Below are 21535 nucleotides of genomic sequence, written 5' to 3'. Positions count from 1 at the left end.
CCGGGCACGTCTGCCCTCTCCAGGGGGCCTCCCCGGGTGCCCTGGCTGGGCCCCCTGCAAGCCCCCTGCTCCACCTGCTCGGCCTTCTACTGCTCAGGACACCCGCTCTGCAGATGGGAGGCCCCCAGGCTGGGGACAGAAGCTGGCCGGGCGGGGCGGGGGCGTGCTTCTGTCCGCTTCCCTGCTGACCCCAGGCTGGAGGCCGCCGCGTCTGGACACCCAGCGCGCTCCCCAGCCCCGGGCCCGGGCCGCCGCCCGCGGCAGCCAGCAGGCAGCTGGGCCGGCCTGGCCGCGCTCCAGAGGCGCAGAGCGGGTTAAAGCGTGCGCCAGGCCGGCCGGCGGCGGGCGGGGGAGCGGCCTGCTGGGGAAGTGTGAGATCCTCCCCGTCTGCCTGACAGCTATAAAGGCCGCCGCCGGCCGCCCCGCCGCCACTGGCTGCAGCCCCTCCCGGGAACCGCTCGCCCGGGCTCTTTGAAGCGGGCCAGGGGAGGCGGCCCGGCCGGGAGGGGGCCGGGCCAAGGCGGAGCGCGGCTGCTCGCGGCGCCGCCCCCGCAGCGCACCTGGCGCCCTGGGCCCTGGCCGGGGGAAGACGACCTGCCCAGCCAGGTCAGGTAGGCCAGCTCGTCGCCGTCCCCGGGGCTGGCAGCGTGCCGCCGGGGCACGTCACCCCCGGCAGCCCGCGAGGCCCTTATGTAATGGGAGGCGGCTCGTGGGGAGGGGGCTGGCGGCTCGGGGTGGCCCCTCGCTCCAGCCTGGGCCCCTGACGCTCTCCCCTGCAAACCTCGCCCCGCTGGCCGGTGGCTGTTTTTGGACCCCAGGGAGGGATGGATCCCGCGTGAGCCAGGCCTGGCCGGCGGCCAGCAGTGTCTGGGATCCTTAATGAAAACCGAGTGTGGGGCCCTGGGCACCTGTCTCCAGCCCGCAGGCAGGGGCTGGGGCACCCTTGGGACCGCTGGGTGGGAGAGGGAGCTGCGGGGGAGGGGAGGCCAGGGGTGAGGATTCCTGCACCTCAGGCCACCACAGGCCCTCCTCCGGGGTGTGTGTGTGTGTGTGTGTGTGTTGGGGGTGTGTGTGGTGTGTGTTGGGGGTGGCCTGGCTCATCCACAGGTGCTTGACCCGTAGGGAAGTGGGAGGTGGCGGAGGCTGCTGGGGCTGGACGAGGGCCAGGGCTGGGGGCCCTGCGGTCGGCTGGACGAGGGGACGGAGCGGGCTCCTTGGTGCTATGCTGTGTGGCTTTGGGCAGGTTGGCCTTCCACTCTGAGCTCTGGCTGCTGCTGCTGCTGTCTTCCCACTTTCCTGCAACTTGCTGGCAAGGACCGCTCAGGAAGACAGCCCCTACATTAGGCTCCCTGAAGGCGGGGCCTGTGCCCGAGGCCCCCTACCTGCTGCTCCAGTCTGTTCCTCGGCCGGTGCTGGGCCAGGGTGCTGCCTTGTGGACAGGAAGGTCAGCTGGGTTGTTCTGGCTGGGTGGCATGAGCCGGACCCACCCTCCCCCATTCCGCCTTCTCCCAGGAGGGTGGGAGCACCTATATCAGGGTCCTGCCTACCCTGGCACCAGCTGGCTGGGTGCTATGCTCCCTGGGGGCTCACCTGAGGCATGACACTGGGAGGAGGAGAGGGCCTGGCAGTCACTCCCCCGTGGGGACCCTCAGCAGTGCAGAGCTGTGGCCGAGGGGAGACGCAGCTCAGGCGTCCGGCGGCTAGCCCGTGTGCTTCCCTCGAGCACTGCCAGGCAGGGCCCCAGTGTCCACTGCCCCAGGGAGGCCGGAGACTGGGTGACAGTGCATGGCATCTTCCTCTGCATGCCTTAGGAACGTGGGGCACGGACCTGGTGCCCACGCTGCCCGTGGGTGCCCGGGGCCGCGGAGGAGCGGCTGGTGGCGTGGCCTTCACTCCCCAGGATGGATGGGTGGCAGTACCCACGCTGGGCCTGGTCCCTGCTGGCTGTGGCTGTTGTGGCTGGGGGAGCAGCATCCACTGAGGCCACGGTGAGTGAGGCTGTGGCGTCGGCAGATGGGGACCCTTGTCCCTCAGCAGGCGCTGTGGTCCCTCCCCCACGGCTGACCCTGGGAGCTTCCCAGATGAGCCGAGCTGGCCTCCGGGGCACCCGCATTCCTGGCTCCTGATGTTTGGCTGGAGAGGGAAAGGAGGAAGGAGGGCTGGCAGGTGTGGCCTTATGGGGAGTGCTGGACCTGTGGGAGTGGGGAGCCCAGCCAGGGTGCCCAGCTGGTGCAGGACAGAGCTGGCTGGGGCAGGCTGGACCAGGGGTGGGGGTCGGCAATGGTCTCTGTGAGTGCGGCAGACCAGTGCTGCCAGCCATCCCTGCTAACTCTCTCTGGGTCTCCCACCCAGCACAACAGCCCAACGTCCAACAGCCTGGAGGGAGGCACCGATGCCACGGCCTCCTGGTGGGGGGAGTGGACCAAGTGGACGGCGTGCTCGCGTAGCTGTGGGGGCGGGGTGATGTCCCAGGAGAGGCACTGCCTGCAGCAGAGGTACGGGTTCAGCACCTCACCCCCGAGCACGGAGGGCTGGGGGTGCCGGGAGGTAGTGGGTCCTGGGGTGGTCACCTGCTTCTCATGTTCTGTCACTGTGGGGTGAGGCCCCCGCTTGGCCTGCATTGTGGAAGCGTGGGCTTCCCAGATGCCTGCCGTGTGACCCCAGGCAAGGCCCTTCACCCACTGGGTACCCTGTGGATCGAGCTGTGTTGCCAGCTGGGGGTTTGGAGTCCTCTCCGGGGGGACCTGCCTGGCTCGTGCCCAGCGTCTGTGTCCCCCTCAGGCACAAGTCCGTTTCGGGTGCTGGGAACAGGACCTGCACGGGCACCCCCAGGCGGTACCAGCTCTGTCATATGCAGGTAAGGCCCCGGCTGGCCGAGCTGAGGCAGGTCTCAGGGTCAGGGACTTTGTCCAGGGTCTGCTCCGCACGCTGGAGCCTGGCTGCAGCTGAGCCCCCCACAGGCACACACTGCAGTGCTACTCCCCACGCTGCTGCCTGTGTGACTCAGAGTTGGGGTGTTCATGAGCCCCCCGGGGCTCATCTGGAGACTGCATGGTTGCTAGCTGTCTCCCAGGGGTCCTCCAGCTCCCTCCTGAACTGTGTGGGAGAGAGCTGAGAGAGGGCCAGGCTGAACCGGAACCAGGGACCCTGGGCACATGGGGCTGAGCCGAGCAGCAGGCTGGAGGGGGCCAGCTGCTTTTCTGGGATGGTGGGCCAGGGCTTGAGTCCTGGCCTGCAGTGCCAGGGTCTGCCATGAGGGGGTGGGGGGCGAGCAGGTGCCGCTGGCAGAGCTGCCCGAGGACCCGTTCTGCCACAGGGCTGGGGAGCTGGCTGGCCTGGGCCTGGAGGGCTGGAGGTTGAGCCCGAGCGAGGCCGCTGGAGGCCTTCTGTCCACCACCCCATGAAGCCTGGGCGGCAGCCCCTTCCCGCTTGACCTGCTGAAGTGGCCTCCCCGTGCCCTCATGCCCAGGAGTGTCCGCCGGACGGGAGGAGCTTCCGCGAGGAGCAGTGTGTCTCCTTCAACTCGCATGTGTACAACGGGCGGACGTACCAGTGGAAGCCGCTGTACCCCGGTACCCGCAGCCCCTCCTTCCAGCACTCAGGACCCGGCCCAGGAGAGGGCTGGCGGGGGTGGAGGGGTCACTGAGCTCCAGCCCAAGGGTCTTGGGGGGGTTCAGAGGGTCAGCTGCAGGGCCAGGACCTGGTGAGTCTGTGCCCTCCTGTGGAAGCCATGACTCCCCCCGGGAACAGCTTCCTGCCCAGGGGCATGGGAGTCTCCCAGGGTGCACAGGAACCTAGTGAGATGATCCCAGCGGGGACTGGGCATGGTCCTGGAGTAGGGGCCAGGGTGGACGGTAGCCCTTTTGTTGTGAAGGATACAAGTAGTTCAGGCAATAGCGTTGCGCGTTTTCGGGGGGCAGGGTGGAGATTGGGGAGCTCGGGGCCTTGCCCTTCGTTCAGGTCCGGAACCCCTGGACTGTGCAGCCTTAGTCTCCCCGAATGCGTCCGGGGCAGGGGCAGCCCGGGTGCCTGCCACCTGCTGAGACCGCCATCTCACCCCCACCCGCCCAGATGACTACGTGCACATCTCCAGCAAGCCCTGCGACCTGCACTGCACCACCGTGGACGGCCAGCGGCAGCTCATGGTGCCCGCCCGCGACGGCACCTCCTGCAAGCTCGCCGACGTGCGGGGGGTTTGCGTGTCTGGAAAATGTGAGGTTGTGAAGCAGTGTAGCGGAGTGCGGTTGCCTTGACTGCTGCAGCACACACAGGCACCACGCATGCGGGCAGCCGGCGGCCCGGCGCCCTCCCAGCGGCATCTCTGCTTCTTGCAGCGCATTGGCTGTGACGGCGTGCTCTTCTCCACGCACACGCTGGACAGATGTGGCGTCTGCCAGGGCGACGGGAGCAGCTGCACGCACGTGACTGGCAACTACCGCAAGGGCAACGCCCACCTGGGTAAGGGTGTCTGCTGCCACTCTCATTCCCTCCCAACCCCCTGGCCCGGTAATCCGGCTCTGGGCGGTCCTTGGAGGAGGTTCCCTCCCCTCTGGGGTCACCTGGTCCTCCGGCAGGTGGAGGTGGGCTGGCCGGGTTTGGGCCCCTTCAGCTAGCACTAGGTACCGCGGGGTTATTGGCTTGTTTGAAGGGCAGAGAGAGAGAAACAGAGATGGCTCCCGTCTGCTGGTTTGTTTCCCACATGGCTGCAAGGCCTGGCTGGGCTGGAGCCAAGGCCTGGAACCCTGGCCATGTCTCCTGTGGGTTGCAGGGACCCAAGCCCTTGAGCCATGTGCCCACTGCTCCCAGGACGTGCAGCTGGGAACGGAACCTGGGCAGTAACTGGGGCACCATGACCAGGGCTGTGGGAGCATGAGTGACGGTGTTGCATTGGGCCCAACTGGGGTTGCTTGGGTCCTAGAGGCATCCTGTGGGACTGTGTGAATGCCACCCCCACAGGGCACACTGCAGCTCACTGCTCCAGTCAGTCCCCACCCCTTTCTCCTTGACCTCCTTACTGCATCAGCTTGGGCCCACCTCCCCAGGGGATGCAGCCCTCGTGGAAGGGGTCAGTTGCCTGTCAGCTTGGGCCCAGCCTCCCCAGGGGATGCAGCCCTCGTGGAAGGGGTCAGTTGCCCATTGAACTGAATGTACATTTGGAGTAGAATCAGCCTGGGTTATTACAACCCAGTGGGGGAAAACCAGGAAGCCAGAAATCCCCTTAGCAGGTGGCAAAGGTGAGACCCAGCGTGAGAACTCTCTGCCCACAGTACCCTTGGGGAGACTGGGCCAGCCTGGACAGGGCGGTCCCTGCTAAGGACTGCTGGGGGCCTGGCGTCTGGGAGCCTGGGGGACCCGACCCCACAGCAGGCACAAGCGTGTCAGCCCCGGGAAGTTTCAGTGACAGGCCACTGCAGAGGGCGAGGACAGAGAGTAGGCACATGGGCAGCACTTGGTCCAGACACAGTGGTCAGAGCATGCGCTAGGGCAGCAGGCTGGCTCGCTGTCCTTTCCTGCCACAGCCTGGCAGCAGGCTTCCTGCCTGCGGGTTGAGGGGCTCACAGATAGGGGAGCTGATGCACAGGTAGCATGGGCCTTCGGAGCACCTGCTGTAGGCATGCCAGGTCCCCGGGGGTACCAGCCAGCTCTGTGCCTCCTGCCTGAAGCTCTGCATTGGGTGTGAGGCAGGCAAGATGCCATTGCCCACTCATCCCGTGCAGTGGTCCCTGCTGGGCCAGGCACCTGTGAACGCACTCACGCCTGGCCACACGGCAGGCCCCACTACTGTAGCAGGAAGATGTGGAGACGCATGGGAGGCTATGTACTTGGTCCCTGGTGGTCCACAGTGTTGTTTGGGAGGGGCTGGGCAGGCACCGAGAGGTAGGGGCAGGGGGACATGGCCGTGGTTGGCACAGGTGTGGGCGGCACTGCCCCTCCCCCATGTGGCGCTCCAGAGGTGGCGACCCCGCCCTCACGGGCCAGGTTGGCCTCCCAGGCGCAGGAGGGTCATGTCTGTCGTGTGTTTTTCCTCCAGGCTACTCCCTGGTGACCCACATCCCAGCTGGCGCCCGTGACATCCAGATCGTGGAGAGGAGGAAGTCGGCCGACGTGCTGGGTGTGTCCTCGGAGCCTGGGTGGCATGCCGGGCGGGTGACTCTGCCTCATCCCTTCAGGGAACCAGGAGTTACAGGCTTAATGCTGTGGCCCCAGAAACCAGCCGTGTGTGTGTGCACGCGTATGGGTGCGTCCCAGTGGGCCAGGCTGAGGCTGGCAGGAGCCAGAAGTAGCAGAGGGGTGGTCTCACGGGTGTGCAAGTGATTGGTGCAAGGTTGCGAGTGGCAGGATTAGAAGTCAACCCTTGCGCCAAGGCTGTGGCCCTGCCTGGTGCCTGATGGGAAACTGAACCTTGGATGGGGAGTCCCTGCCTCGTGGGCTCTGGAGTGACTTCCTAGTGGGCATCGCAGTCCCAGGAGGTGAATGTGTGTGAGCCTCCCACACACAGGCATGGGGGTGCTCTGTTGAATCAGCCCTCTGGTTGGAGCTGGCCTGGGACTCCTCCTGCCCAGAACTGGGCGGGCAGGCGTCCATCCTGTGCGGGCTGCAGGAAGCCAGGCCCCACCAGGCCTGCTGCTCTGTTGCTGCTCAGTGGCCAGGGCAGTGGTGAGGCTGGGAGACGGCGAGTTCTTGGAGCTGACGCGGGAAGCACCTCGGGCGGCCAGGGAGCCCTGGATGTCGGGAAGCAGGCTCTGGCTGCCGGCCTGGGGCTGAGCCTGCACCCTGCTCCCCGCCCCCGGCCTCGGCTGCTGTCTGCGGCTCCGGCGAGGGGCGGGCTCCGGGCAGCCGTGTCCTGGTCTGTCTGATAACACATGGCTCGCTGCCGCGCCTCCATGTGTCTTGCGTCAGTGACTTGGGAAGCTGGAGCCCTCTTGTCCGCGGGCCGGTTCCTGGAACCGAACTTGAGGATACTCTTAGAGAGATGCAGTGTCCCGGGAGCTGGGGCTGCCTCCTGTCTCCCGCCCCAGCCCTGTAGGCTCTGGAGCTCTCCTCCCCACCCCACCCCCGCTCTCCTGGGAGGACAGGGCAGCTGGGGGCCTTGAGCTGGGGGTCACCAGAGCTGGGACCTGGGAGTGTCCCCCGATGGCAGCCTCAGGGGAAAGCCCATTGGGATGTGTGCAGGCGGATCAGCCCCTTGTCTGGGCCCTCGCAGGCACAGGCGGGGTGGATGGGGTGGAAGGTCACATAATTGTGTCATTGTCCACACAGAGGGGTCAGAGCTGGCTGGCTTGAGGTGGCCAGGGTGGCCGAGCCTGTCTGTGCAGGTGCTGGGAGAGGACAGCTGGATACACACTTAGATGTCGCCTCCCCCCCACCCCCGCCACCTGCTGGCTGAGATGGCACACACGGAGAGCTGCCTTCAGAGCCAGAGGAAGGTCTCGCAGCCAGCTACGCCAAGGGGCGGACATGGCTGTGGCTGTGTGTTTAAGCTGGGGGGAAGTGGACAGGCCCCTGCTGGCCCTGGACGGGACAGAAGGGGTGTCGAGGCGGAGCCCAGGGCGCTGTGACCCAGTGGCTGTGTCCTTGCAGCTCTGGCGGATGAGACCGGCTTCTACTTCTTCAACGGCAACTACAAGGTGGACAGTCCCAAGAACTTCAACATCGCTGGCACCGTGGTCAAGTACCGGCGGCCCATGGACGTCTACGAGACGGGCATTGAGTACATTGTGGCGCAGGGGCCCACCAACCAGGGCCTGAATGTCATGGTGCGTGGCCAGGGGCCGGGGCCTGGGGCTTGCCACACTCTGCCCCTCGTGGGCCTTGTTCATGCACCGCTTGCCTCTCATCCACGTTGTCTCCCACCAGCTCCCTTCGCCCCTGTCCCTGTCTGGTTTGCGCATTCGCTGCGTCACCCCACCACCCAGCTGTACCACATCAATCTGAGCGCTCCCTTGCTCTTGGGAATCCCCCAGGGCACCCAGGGCGCCCAGGGCAGGTATTGGGACCTACTCATTCTCCCTACCGTGGAGCACGCTGTTCCCCAGAGGGAGCCTCCCCACGGGGCTGTCCCTGCTGGGTCGGCAGGCCAGTGGCTCCTGGATCTGCTTCCTAAGTTGTTCAGCTTTCTGAAAGCTCCCAGAATTTCCTGCAGGTGGGGGAGTGGGGCTCACTCACTTCCCCCGACCCCCATCGGAGCTGGCTGCAGCTGAGCTCCGGGGCCTGCTGCCTGCTCTGGGCCCTGCCCGGTGACTCCTGTTAGTCCTGGCGGCCCACCTGGAGAGGGGTCTCTGGTCCCGATGCCTTCTTCCATGCCTTCTTGTCCAGCTGTGCCCAGCATAGGGCTGCAGGTGCCAGGAGCTGCCCCCACCCCTGCGTTGGCGTCCTACTGGGTGGCCACCCCTTCCCCTCTGGCCACCCCTTCCTCTCTAGGTCCCAGGCCAGAAGCTCGGTGCCCACCTACAGCCCCAGGTGGAAGTGTCTGACTTCGGGCAGTCAGGGCTCCCAAGTCTGCAGCCTGGCTGTGGCCGTGAGGGTGGGAGCGTGGTCTTGGGGGGATGTCCCCAGGCCCCCCCCTTGCACAGGACCTCAGCTGTAAGCTGTGCTGTGCCTCCGTTCCCCACAGCTTGCCCAGGCTGGTGGTGCCCAGCGCCTGGCCCCATGTCTGGGCAGATCAGAGCTCCTGGGATGCTGGTGCTGATGGGAGCCCTGCAGGCAGGACAGGGAACCTCATGTTTGGAATAAACAGCCCGGGGCAGAAGGGGAGACCCCGTGGGAGGAGGCTCTTGGGCAGCAGGACTGAGTGTGGGCGGAGGCTGCCGCAGCCGGGCAGGAGCACCAAGCCCTGTGCTGGCTTGGCTTACCTGGGTGGACAGATGGACACGCACTAGTCCTTGCTCCATTCTGTATCCTGAACAGCCTCATGGGGCCTCGGAACAGCCCCGGAGGGACATTTTCTGCCACTAGCACCCTGTCCCCATTCCCTCTGCCAGCCTTCCAGGACCTCTGTGGAAGCTGAATCTACCCTGTGAGGATGGGACAGCCAGGCCAGCCCTGGGAGCGCTGAGCTGGCTTGCCCTTCAGGGTTATTCCAAAGCAAGGCGGGCCTTGGTCTTCCTCCCCCTGTGTGCCTGCCCAGGAGGCCTGTGGGTGGTAGCCACCCTTCTTAGTGCCCATGTGCAGGGTGGGCCGCTCCCGCCCCCCAATGCTCTGTGTGCCAGTGTCCTAGTCCGGGGACCAGGCTGTCCCTGGTGTGGGGTGGCAGGTGCCTGGCTCTGGAAGGGGCATGTGGGGGGCAGCACTGCGCAGCAGGGCCGGCTGGGCAGCTGTGGTCCCTCCCCAGGTGTGGAACCAGAATGGCAAGAGCCCGTCCATCACCTTTGAGTACACGCTCCTGCAGCCGCCGCACACACACCGCCTGCAGCCTCTGTACTACGGCTTTGCTGAGCCCGTCTCCGACAGCGCTGAGAGCCAGGAGCTGGGCCGCGCGGGCCTGCTGAGCTTCCTGCAACACAACAGCTCCCTCTACGGCCCCGCCTCCTCCGAGCGGCTGGGTCTGGACAACCAACTGTTTGGGCCCCCGGGGCCGGAGATGGAGCTGGGCCTGGGCAGGGGCCCGCAGACCAACGAGGTGTGCGAACCGGCCAGCGGCAGCAGTGGGGCCTGCCAGGGCGCCCCCAGGGGCCAGGGCTTCCGAGGTACAGGAACAGCAGGGCGGGGTGGGGCAAGGATTAGACCGGGGGAGAGGGGGCCAGGCCCCTGCAGACCTTGGGGGTGGGTGCCAGGCTAGCTCTCAGGCTGTGAGAGGGACACAGCACGCCCAGCACTCACAGGGGAGAGGGTTAGCCACCAGCCACCAGCACTTGGGGTTGTGTGCTTGTTGCTCACTGCCTCCCGTGTGTACTGTCACCCAGCTCATCTCGAACCCCGGCAATGTCAGCCTCATAGGAGCAGGCGGTACACCGTGTGGGTGTCTGGAAAAGCTGGGAGAAAAGTGGAGCCGGAGTCTGAGATCCACGTGTAGCTTTTCTAGAATATCTTTCCGGTGTACATGCTGAATGTGGCCCTGCTCCCGTAGCAGGTTCCCATCTGTTCGGCTGCACCTGCCAACAGGGACCCAGGCAGTGCAGGGAGCCAGTTGTTGCTCCCTGCATGGCCTGAGCCCTCGCTCACAGCGCTGGGCAGCCCAGGCCCCAGCGTTCCCACGGCCTCCCTTGTGTCCCTGTGTCCTCTCGGGAGACCATAGTGATGAGCCAGTTCCATCCCCAAGGACCGTGATGCCCATCACCCAAGGGCCTCTTCCACCCAGTCCCCATGGGGACCGTGCAGGCCGCTACGGGGGACCATGGTGACCCACACGGCCTTCTGGGAGCTCAGCGCCTCCTCGCCTGGGTCCCTCTCCCAGGCCCTTGACGTCGCCGCCCCGTCTCACTCTGCAGACCACAACACCACTGGGTCGGCGCTGGCGGGGGATGAGGGTGACCAAGAGATGGACACCCATTTCACGTCCCGGGGGTTCCTGTCTGCCAACGCCATCTCTGGGCAGCTGCTGGGCACTGGCTCGGACTCCAAGGAGTTGACGCTCAATGAGACGATGAACAGCATCTTGGCCCCTGGCGGCCCCAGGAACGCGCCAGGCGAGATCCTGCACGCGGCTCACCAGGAGCACGAGGAAGGTGGCGCCTACCTGGAGCTCAGCAGCGAGCCGCTCGCCAACTCCTCCTCGGAGGCCCCCTTCCCCAACACCAGCGCCAGCCTCCCCACCTCCGGCGGCAATAGGACACACAAGGCCAGGTAGGAGGCACCGGCCAGGACTGGAGGGCAGTGGGCGTGACCATGTTCCCCCATGTGCCTGGCCATCCACGTGTCCTCCCAGGGCAGGGGGCGGAGGGGGTGGTGCGCGGCTGTGAGCCAGGCAGGTGCAAGGCCACACCTGTCACAGCTAGCCTGGTGTTAGGGAGAGGGGGCCCTGAGTCTGGGCACACCATGGCAGAGGGGCCTGTGGGCAGGGGCCCTCTTGGACTAGGGACCGTCTGGAAACACAGTGGCCACAGACCCGCCCAGTCATGCTGCAGGGCTGTCCCTAGTGACGAGCTGAGGTGGAGACAGGACATGGAGGGGCACCCATGTCCTGGAGCCTGGGTGCTGCCGCCCTGGAAGACCCCTGCTAGGGCGGCCAATGAGATGAACAGGCAGCCGCTGCAGGATGAGCTGGGCCCTCCAGTACCAAGCACCCGTGCTGCCCACTCAGGGCTGGCGGGCAGGGAGGGGCCTGGCCATCTCTGCATGTGGGGCACTTAAAGCTGCTGAAGGCGGGGGCATGGTCTCAGCTGAGCCCTGAGGTGCTGGCTTCAGGCTCTTCCCCCACCCACATTCTGATTTTCTCACTTGAAAGGCAGAGTGACAGAGAGGAAGATCTTCCGTCTATTGGTTTGTTCCCCAAATGGTGACAATAGCTGGAGCTGAGCTAATCCTCAGCTGGGAGCCAGGAGCCTCTTCTGGGTCTCCCACGTGGGTGCTGGGATCCCAAGCATTTAGGCCACCCTCACTGCCCTTCTGGATGGAAAGCAGAGTGGCTGGGCTCAAGCTGGCACCCACACGGGATGTCAGTGCCGCAGGTCAGGGCTTAACCCGCTGTGCCACAGTGCTGTTCCTCCCTGCCCCTACTGGTTTCCTGTCCTTTTTTAAAAAGAGAGGGTGGGAACTTCTTTCTGGAAGCTGGGAAACCAGAGGCGAGGGTCCCACAAGTGGTGATGGAGGTCTTGAACTCCCCCTCTCTGCGCCAACCCCCTGGCCCCGTGCTGCAGCCCTGGGCCCCCAGAGCGGAGCAGGGACAGCTGTCAGAACACTCTCTGTCCACAAACAGGAAAACACCCTGCGGGCCGGGGGCCCCAGGGAGGGGGCAGCCCATGGCCCAGATGTGAGCCCTGCCAAAGGGTTACTACCGGACGACGTTCTGCTGGTCCTTCCTCCTGGCGAGGCCAGGATGACCGGCTGTCGGTTGGGCTGGCTCCACAGCCCCTCGGAGGCTGCAGGCCAGCTGGACGGCAGTGTCTCCGAGGGGATGCTTCTGCCACGGCTCCCAAGCTCCCCGCAACAAGTGCAGAACAAGCCTACACCTGGCCGCTGAGGTTCGGCCCAGGCATGCAGACTGGTTCAAAGATCCAACTGCCCTTAGCCATTGGTGTGCTGGCCAGGAGGCCCAGGGGGTGGTGGGCCCAGCCCGGCTGCTGCACCCCCCTGCAGCCCCGTGGAACCCAGCTGCCACCTGCCTCCGAGTGGCCAGGGTCCCCCACCCAACCAGTGCCCCTGCTGAGGGAGGTGAAGATTCTGGAACATTCTCAGTTCACAAGTACCATTTTGTCAGGGAAGGGACTCTGGGGAGGGGGTGAGACACCTGCATGTTGGGTGTAGTCGTGATGCTGTGGGCCCCAAAGTCTTCGGCATCCCCATAGGGAGCCCCAGCAGCTCCCAGGCTGTGTAACCACCTCGGCGAGGGGCACTCTGGACTCCCATGGGCGGGGTTCTGCCTGGGGCTGAGGGCAGGTGTAAGGTTTGGAGGAAGAGCCGCCCCTAGGAACCCCTCCCCGCCACCCTGCAGCAGACATGGGGCCTTTCATGCTCACTCCGCTCTGGCTTCCTCCCAGGACCCGGCCCAAGGCACGCAAGCAAGGTGTGAGTCCAGCCGACATGTACCGGTGGAAGCTCTCCTCCCATGAGCCCTGCAGTGCCACCTGCACCACAGGTGTTGGTCCCGGGCATGGTGGGGTGGCGCTCTGCCAGACCGGAAGCCTGGCATGGCGGGGTGGAGGGCGGCTGCTCTGGGACCCTCTGTCCCACAGCTCCAGGACACATGGCTGGTGGCCGGAGGAGCAGTGATGTCACCTAGAAGCCCCCAGGGTGAGCGTCCGCAGGGGCCTGATGAGCAGTCCTGTGGGTGACAGCCTCTGGTGGACTGGGCATTGCGTGGCCCGAGTGTGACCAGGACAGAAGGTCCCAGCGACAGACCGGGAGGTGGTGGGCTTTGGGCAGTGAGCACCCCTGCCCAAGGCTGGATGGGGCCGGGTTTCCAGGGTTTCCAGGCTGTGGTCTGCCTCGGGGCCCCACGGCAGTGATGGAGAGAGCTGGCCAGACTCTGCCTTTAACGTGTTGGGTCTCCTCCCACCCCACCCCCAGCCTGTCTGGGAGGGACCTGTTTGGGGGTGCACAAGCTAAGGCAGGCGGAGCCTGTGAGGGTGCTGCCACTAGGAAGTCCTCGGGCTGGGACTGTACCCCGCCTGGGGTCTAAGGCCTGCCGTGACCCAGACCCACCTGGCCGGGTGCTGGGGAGGGATGTGTGCTTAGGGAGGTGGGCTTCCTGTCACCGGAGCCACTGTGTGGCCAAGCGTGTCGTGACATCTGCCACCTGGCAGGGCAAGTGTCTTCCTCACAGACCCCAGCCCCGCCCTGGCCCTTGTTGTCGGCCTGTGACGCTCCCAGATCTCCCCAGCTCCTTAGCAGGGCCGTCGCTGCTCAGAGAGGCATGGCAAAGTGCCAGCTTGTGCCGGGGGTTGCTGTGTTGTCCCTGCTGCATGCTGTGTGTGAGCCCAGCGAACAGGGAGTGGGCGATGGGAGGGTAGGGGGGAGGCCAGAGAGCAGCCAGGTCTGAAGGCCCCGGGGCCTCCTGGAAGGCTGGACAGGCCTGGTATGGGTGGATGGACACTTGCTGCCCCAGAGGGGTGGGCTGTGAGTGCATATTAAGGAAGGATGGGAGCATCTGCCACCTCAAGTCTCCTTAAAGCCCGGGGCTGGTAACAGATCAGCTGGGTGTCCGGACACACAGGGTGGGCAGGGGAGCAGAGAGGAGGGCAGCCCTGGGGTCATGGGCAGGGAGAGGGCTTGGACCCATCCAGCACTCCTGCCCAAGTAGTCCCGCACTTCCCCTGCCCTGTGATACCATGAGCTGGGGGGTGTTACAATCCTCAAACGTCCCGGGCTCCAAGGTGTCCGTGGACTTGCCCACGGCCACAGCCCCCCGTGGAGGTCTCCAAGGCCCTGTGCTGACCCCGTGGCTCACACCCCCTTCCCTTGTCCTGGCCCCAGGAGTCATGTCGACCTACGCCATGTGCGTGCGCTACGACGGCGTCGAGGTGGACGATAGCCACTGCGATGCCTTGACCCGGCCAGAGCCCGTGCACGAGTTCTGTGCCGGTAGGGAGTGCCAGCCCAGGTACCCGCCCGAGTGCCCGGGGCAGCAGCCACATACCCGTCCCTGCCCTCCCCCGCAGGACAGTGGGGGCCCTGGGCAGGGGCAGGCGCAGTGCGGGGTGGGGGCTGCTGAGACCCATGGGGCGCAGCCAGGGGTCCTGAGGCCACTGGCTGGACACGTGTGGGTGGGCACTGGTGTCCAGCCCCGGGCCTCCTGTCCTGCCTTGCAGGGTCATTGACCCCTGGGCGGTGGCCAGGGCGCAAGCTGGGGCAGCGTGCCCACAGTGGCCCTGCTGTCTCTCCATGTGCTGTGGGCAGCCTTGCCTGCTTCCTGGGGAAGGGCAGGGAAGTCCAGCCACCCCCAGGGTGGCCTCCTGGCCCCTTGCCTTAGACCAGCTGTGTGTGGCGCAGCCCTCCCCCAGCAGAGCACCTCAGTGTTTTGGGGCAATGCAGGGTGGGGTGTCAGGGGTCCCAGCCGTAGATGGGGTCGCTGAAGGCCGCCCCGCCCCGAGGCAGGTGGGAGACCAGCAGCTGGAGCGAGTGCTCCCGCACCTGCGGTGAAGGCTACCAGTTCCGCATCGTGCGCTGCTGGAAGATGCTGTCGCCTGGCTTCGACAGCTCCGTGTACAGTGACCTGTGTGAGGCGGCTGAGGCCGTGCGGCCGGAGGAACGCAAGGTCTGCCGCAACCCGGCCTGCGGGCCGCAGTGGGAGATGTCCGAGTGGTCGGAGGTGAGCCGGGGCCAGAGGCCGGGCAGTGGCCTTGGGCCTGGGTGGTGGGCCCGTCTCACGCCCGCCCTGCCTTCCCAGTGCACGGCCAGGTGTGGGGAGCACAGCGTGGTGACCAGGCACATCCGCTGCTCGGAGGACGAGAAGCTGTGTGACCCTAACACCCGGCCCGTGGGTGAGAAGAACTGTACCGGCCCGCCCTGTGACCGCCAGTGGACGGCGTCCGACTGGGGCCCGGTGAGCTCCAGTGCTGGGCACACGACTGGTCTGCCTGCCCGTCCTCCACTCGCCCGCCTGTGCTTGCTGGTGGGAGTGGCCAGGCCACCCCAACCCCCCTGCACCTCCCAGTAGTCAAAACCCAAACCCTGAGCCACGGCCTTGGGGCTCAGAGCAGCCCCGTCTTGCCCACACCCCATGCCCCTTATCGTCTGTCAGACGCCAGCCGGGTGCTGGGGGCACACGTGCCTTTCTCTGTATTTCCCATCCTGCAGGCATTATTTATGCAATTAACACAGAGAATGTTATTTTAAAAGGGGGTTACCACAGCAACTGCCTCCCACACTGCCTGGGGGATGTGCCCTGTGGAGTGCCCCCCTTCCTCACTGGGCACCTGCCACCCTCCTGCAGTGCAGTGGGAGCTGTGGGCAGGGCCGCACCATCAGGCACGTGTACTGCAAGACCAGCGATGGACACGTGGTGCCCGAGTCCCAGTGCCAGATGGAGACCAAGCCGCTGGCCATCCACCCCTGCGGGGACAAGAACTGCCCGGCGCACTGGCTGGCCCAGGACTGGGAGCGGGTGAGTGTTTTGGAGCCGGTGGGAGCCGGGTCTCCTGGGCCTGGGCAGTGCCTGTCCGGCCAGGAAGAGGAGTTGATGGCCACAATGGATACAGATCTCAGTATTCTGACTGTGACACACAGGGAGCCCCCTGTTGGGCGCAGGCTCTGCAGTGCCCCAGGAACTGGCAGTATGCCCAAGAGCCAGGGGCACAGGGCAGGCACTGTGCCCATGATGGCTGTCTGCTCGTCACCCACTGCCCCGTTGGGCCAGACACTTCCAATCTGCTTACAGGCAGATCGCAGTTAACCCCATCAGCTCGGCACAAATCATTTTCTGCTAAATTGATTCTGGCGGCCACAGCCTTGGCCTTTGGCCACTGACCGATTTGTGGCCAGACAGCGTCTTCGGGTCCCCACCTGGGGCCCAGCGGCGGCAGGACACAGCGTCCATCCTGGGCGCCCCACTGTTGGACTGGCATCCTCCCAGCCCTTGCCTCTGGTCTATTCCCTCCATCCCCGGCCCCCAGTGCAACACCACGTGTGGGCGTGGAGTCAAGAAGCGCCTTGTTCTCTGCATGGAGCTTGCCAACGGGAAGCCGCAGACACGCAGCGGGCCCGAGTGCGGCCTGGCCCAGAAGCCCGCCGAGGAGACCACCTGCTTCGAGAGGCCTTGCTTCAAGTGGTACACGAGTGCCTGGTCTGAGGTGAGCGGCTGACCCCTGTCAGCAGTGCCTCCCAGACCCAGCCCAGGAGCACGGTGCGGCTGGGGAAACCGAGGCAGCTCCAGCCAGGGCCCTGCCTCCTCGGCTACAGCGTGTAGTCCTGCCTGGCCAGGTGGGTGGGGCCTGGTGGGCAGCGGGCTGAGGCTCCCCTGCCTCCTTTCTGTCCCCCATCAGTGCACCAAGACCTGTGGAGTGGGCATGAGGATGCGGGATGTGAAGTGCTACCAGGGCACCGACATCGTGCGTGGCTGTGACCCGCTGGTGAAGCCTGTGGGGAGACAGGCGTGTGACCTGCAGCCCTGCCCCACTGAGCCCCCAGGTGAGCGGGGGCAGGGAGGCAGGAGAGCGGGTGGGGGCATTGCTGGGAGGTGTGGGGGCCAGGGCCTGGAGGGGGAGCTAGCAGGACTGGGAGGGGCAGCCAGGGCTGCTGCCTGACCGTGGCTGGAGGCCCCGGAATCCGTGCCGAAAGGGCAGAGGGCCAGCACAGGTGTGGGACCAGTCCACCAGCACTCCAGCCCTCCCAGCCAGGACACCGGGCGTGGACCAGGGTGCCGGCTCCCGGGTGACTGGGGGCACAGGTGAGGTGGGCAGTTCAGGCCCTTGGCCTTGGGGTGAGACTGCAGGGAACCAGAGCTGGATGCCTGCCATCTTTCACGCCCCTGAGATGGACGCGCGGCCCTGCCCTGTCCAACAGTGTTCTCACCCACTGTGCTGCTTCCTCAGACGACAGCTGCCAGGACCAGCCCGGCACGAACTGCGCCCTGGCCATCAAGGTGAACCTGTGCACCCACTGGTACTACAGCAAGGCCTGCTGCCGCTCCTGCAGACCGCCTCGCTCCTAGGCGCACGGCCACAGGCCCCTGGGATCCCCCCACTCCAGCCCCGTGTGGCGGCTGAGCTGGTGCAGCGCTGGGCCTTGCCCCTGCTCTCCGGGGTGGCGCCCAACCCAAGCATTCGTCCCCACTGCCAGAAGCCGTGAGGGTCTTAAGGATCCTGTATTTGGGGCTGAACCCTCACCCACATGGCCCCAGGCCCCAGGGCCAGCAGTGGGGGCGAAACCAGCGCGCAGTCCAGGCCATCTGCACGTGGGCAGGTTCTTCCAGATGAACCTGCCTTGGCACAGCCTCCCCTTGGGCTCCGTGAGTGAGGGGGTGGTGGCCTAGGTGCCCCCTAGGGTTCCCTGGGTAACCAGGTGCCTGTCACCCAGAAGGCCTATCTCCACCTCCCTGGCCTGCGGGAGGCGCCCGCCGCACTTTTTGCCTGGGAGACTTCTCTCGGGGTGCTTGGGTCTCAACAGTGAGTAGCTCTCAGCGCCCTTTTGTGCACATCAATAAAGTGGTCGTGTTTACGTGGCCTGGCGGGGTCCCTCTCACTTCTGTCGGGAGAGGCAAGTGTCCCCGTGGGGATTGGGCAGGGGAGGAGTCAAGGGCAGCAGTGTGATGGGCACTGTGCCCAGAGAGGTGCCAGGACCAGGAGCTCAAGTGAGATGGGACCAGAACCTCCATGGGGTGGGGGTGCTGCAGGGATGAGGTGGGCAGACGGGCAGCGGTGGAGACCACTGCCAAAGGAAGTGCTTGCTTTGGGCACAGTGCTGGGAGGGACACAGCCATGGGGGCCCAGCTGGTCCCCCAACTAGGACCCACAGCAGGGCTCACTGTGGCCGCTGCTGGACTCCGGGAATGCAGGCAGCAACCCAGCCTGCTGTGCTGCTGTGTGCGTCTGCGGGAGCGGTGCAAGCCTCTTAGAAGTGTATTTATTTGAGGGGTGGAGGAGAGACCACAAGAGAGTTCCCACGTGGTTTGCTTCCCAAACACTTGCAATGGCTCGGGGTTGGGAGCCGACAACTGGATCCGGCTCACCCATGTGGGCGGCAGGACCGAGTCCCCAGGCCGTCTCCCGGCGGCCCAGGATCTGCAATCAGGAACCGGACTGGGGAGCTGACCCCAGCACTCCAGCCTCCCCAGCTGCGCCAGCCTCTGCCGCAGCAGCCTTCTCTCTGCTGCCAGGCACTGAGGCTGGCAGACACACTTGCTCAGGCCGCCTGCCCGGCTCGAGCCCAGCTGAGTGGCCGTCTCGGGGCCTTCGCCTGGACTCTTCCGGGCGCCCCGTCACAGGTCTTGTTCCACTCCGCAATTTTCCCTCCATCCGGACTTCTTCCCATCCCCTCCTTGTCAACACCGGGGGCTGGGGGTGGGGCTGCCCGCCACACACAAGGCCCTGGACCCCATTAAGGGTCAGGGTTGCTGGTCCCAGGGGAGACTGGCCCCGCTGCCCGAGGATGGGCACCGTGTGCTGTGAGGGTGCCTCTGGCCTCTGCAGCGGCCAGACCGAACCCACGGATGGTGTGGTGTTGTTCTGGTCCTGAGCAGCCAGGGCTGTGGGGAGTGGGGATGGGGACAGCTTACAGCACTCCAGAGAAATCTAAGTGGGGAGACGGGGCCCAAAGGGGGACAGCTGCCTGCAGCCCCGCTCTGCCACTGGCCAGTGCGGCAGCAGCACACTGAGGGGTATGGGCGCAGAAGGGGGAGTCAAGGATCCAAGCGGGGCAGGAGGGGAGTGGAGGAGCGGGAACCGGAGGGCACCCCAGACATGGAGTCCGCCCCGAGCCTGCCAGGGGCTCGTGGAAACCACAGCCTCACTTCATCTGACAGGCAGGCACCTTCCCAGACAGGCGCCAGGGAGGGAGGGGGTCAATTCCTGGAGTTGGCACCCTGGGTTCCAGACATTCTCTGGGGAAGCCATTGGTGTCGTTTCTGTAACGTTTTGGGGTACCTGAATCAGAGCTGGGAGGAGTGGGGGCTCAGAGACGTGCCCAACGGGGACTAGGTAGCAGCAGGGTGTGGCCTGGTTGCTGCAGGGGAGGTGTAAGACGGGGTGGACACTGTCTCCCTGGAGACCTGGGTTCCCAGATGGACAGGGGGCATTCTCCTGGGGTTCCATCCCAGTCCCTTGGTGGGCAGAGCAGTCTCTTGTGCCCTGCCCACCTTGGCTCCACTCCCCGGGCAACAGCACCCACACTTGGGCCTCCCTTCACCAGATGTGGTGGCAACCAGGTCTCTGGGACGGAGCTGCCCGGAAGACGCTCATGGGAGCAAAGGGGCTCCAGGTGGAGCAGGTGCCAGGTGTGTGTGTGCTAGAGAGAGGGACCCTGTGGTCAGCGTGTGGTCCTGACAGCTGGAGCAGGTGGAAAGGTGAGGGGGGAGAGCTGATGCGTGGGCCGAGTGTGTGCCCACAGCCCTGCTCCCCGCTCAGCCCTGGCCCCTTGGCAGCCCTGGGCCCAGTGCCTGCATCAGGGCTCCCACCATCCTACTGTGTCCACTCAGCCTCTTTCCTGCCCCGGGCCTGGGGTGCCCCTGGGACAGGGGTGTGAGGAAGACTCCACCAAGCCCCAGGCCAGGGTCCAGGGTGCCGTGCCATGTGTGTGTGTGGGAGGGTGGGGAGCGGTCCCACAGAGGTCACAGGTGCGCGGGGGCAGGTGGGACGCAGTCACACGTCAGTGCTGACGCTGCGGCTCCGGGCGAAGGCCTCGCGCATGGTGGAGAGGCGGTTGGGGTTGAGTGCCTGCAGCCCCCCAAAGCTCCCGCTCGGGGGCAGCTGCAGGTCGTCCTGGCTGAGGCTAGTGTAGACCACACGCTGCCCGCCGTTGCACACGCCCTCCTCCTCGTCCTCCTCGTCCTCAGGCTCCTGCAGGAGGAACGAGGGTGGCTCGTGGTGGGAGCAGCTGCGGCACAGGGCGCGGGCCTGTGGGGACCGCTGGCCGGCGGAGCCGCAGGCAGCCGGGTAGAGCCCGGGCCCGTTGGTGAGCACCAGGCTACGCGTGGAGGGCAGCGGGGGCAGCTGGGAGTGCACGGCGAAGTCGGGCTCCTCCTCGTCCTCCTCCTCCTCCTCGTCCCTCTTGCAGCAGTAGTACTGTGGGTACAGCAGGGGACCTGTGACCTGGCGGCCCTGCCCGGCCCGCCCAGTCTCCTGCCGGAGCCCGCGACCTCCGCCCCCCGGCTGCCCCACGGTACCTGGAGCCGGCAGTAGCAGAGGACGGCGATTATGCAGAGTAGGATCACAGTGGCCAAGACGCCCCCAGTGATGACCACAGTCCCGGCTGTCATCCGCCCCGCTCTGCGTCAGCAGCCTGCAACACGCAGCACAGGTCGGGTCGCCCACGTCAGGCCGGTCCCTGTGGCTTCTCGGGCTGAGCACCCAGAAGCAGGCGGCAGACCTGGGCGCCCTGTTAGGGACGTGGCCGTCCAACCGTGAGGCCCAACTCCTGCCCTATAAGCCCACGTGGCTGGGTGATGGAACCTGCCAGACTTAGAAGCTATTCTGACAGCTTTTTGGAGGCTGCCCTCTGTGTGGGGTCTCAGCCCAAGGCAGCTTGGGCATCAGTTTCAGTCCTGGCTGCTCCACTTCCAATCCAGCCCCATACTGATAGTGCCTGGGAAAGCGGCGCAGGACGGCCCAGGACGGCCCAAGCTCCTGGCCATTTAGGGATGGAAGATCTCTTTCTCCCTGTAACTCCGCCTTTCAAATAAATCAGTATTTTTTAAAGAGTTAAAAAAAAATGTTCCACAAATGCAGCATGAGGAGGGAGTGCCCTGTGCTGTCTGCCTTCCCCACGTGTGCAGGTCACTGTCGGTGGCCCTGGCTCCAGCGTGGACACTCTCAGTATGGGGCAGTGGCGGCAGAAGCGAGGTCCGTCAAGTGGTCCAGAGCTCGCTGCTACCGTTCACCAGGGCTGGAGTGCAGGGAGTGACCAGAGCTCTTGGGAGGGACTCCCAGCGCCCACCAGTTTGCTCACGAACGAAGACACAGCCAGGCTGCCAGCTCTAGTCTGGCGCCCTCCCGCAGGTCGGGCTGTGATGGGTGCTTTCATTTTGGAGCAAGCCCTCGTGTTCAGGAGCAGGTGGGGTCTCCTGGCATGGCACCGCCTTCCTTCACCCTAAGCTGGCTTCCGGTGGTCGCTTTCTGAGCATGCCTCTGGGAGTGATGCTGTGACTGGCTGCTGCGGCCAGCCACGCTCAGAGCTGTCTAGCCTTGCCACGGTCGGTCCCCCCACCACCCCTCACCCACGCCCAGCTGTCTGCACATCCTCCTCTGCCACCCTTACCCTCAGTTCCATCCACACTGGCAAAACTGCT

The 21535-nt window shown here is 65.7% G+C and overlaps 2 protein-coding genes across 3 annotated transcripts; one reads left to right on the top strand and one right to left on the bottom strand.

The window, feature by feature from the left end:
• The first annotated feature begins 1276 nt into the window (after positions 1-1276).
• On the top strand, positions 1277-17432 carry ADAMTSL2 (ADAMTS like 2). Of its 2 annotated transcripts, XM_004593453.2 has the most exons (19): positions 1277-1444; positions 1812-1988; positions 2353-2495; positions 2782-2857; positions 3470-3572; positions 4072-4217; positions 4335-4458; positions 6032-6112; positions 7582-7757; positions 9332-9686; positions 10428-10782; positions 12636-12733; positions 14071-14197; positions 14692-14905; positions 14984-15139; positions 15530-15700; positions 16209-16385; positions 16578-16722; positions 17127-17432. In XM_004593453.2, the coding sequence occupies exons 2-19, from the start codon at positions 1902-1904 to the stop codon at positions 17243-17245; spliced, it is 2853 nt and encodes a 950-aa protein (XP_004593510.2). In that variant the 5' UTR covers positions 1277-1444; positions 1812-1901; the 3' UTR covers positions 17246-17432. The 2 variants fall into 2 exon arrangements, with proteins under 2 accessions (XP_004593510.2, XP_058528907.1); XM_058672924.1 differs by lacking the exons at positions 1277-1444; positions 1812-1988; positions 2353-2495 and having other exon boundaries at positions 2786-2857; positions 4072-4212.
• A 2457-nt stretch (positions 17433-19889) lies between these two features.
• Positions 19890-20506, bottom strand: FAM163B (family with sequence similarity 163 member B). The gene is made up of 2 exons (XM_004593452.2): positions 20414-20506; positions 19890-20312 (listed from the first exon to the last, which is right to left on the bottom strand). The coding sequence occupies exons 1-2, from the start codon at positions 20504-20506 to the stop codon at positions 19890-19892; spliced, it is 516 nt and encodes a 171-aa protein (XP_004593509.2).
• Between the last annotated feature and the right edge of the window lie 1029 nt (positions 20507-21535).

This window comes from Ochotona princeps, chromosome 14 (genome assembly GCF_030435755.1).
Source record: "Ochotona princeps isolate mOchPri1 chromosome 14, mOchPri1.hap1, whole genome shotgun sequence".
In the NCBI taxonomy this organism is placed as follows: domain Eukaryota; kingdom Metazoa; phylum Chordata; class Mammalia; order Lagomorpha; family Ochotonidae; genus Ochotona; species Ochotona princeps.
The sequence above is the reverse complement of the archived record's forward strand: the minus strand, read 5'-3'. Positions and strand labels throughout refer to the sequence as shown.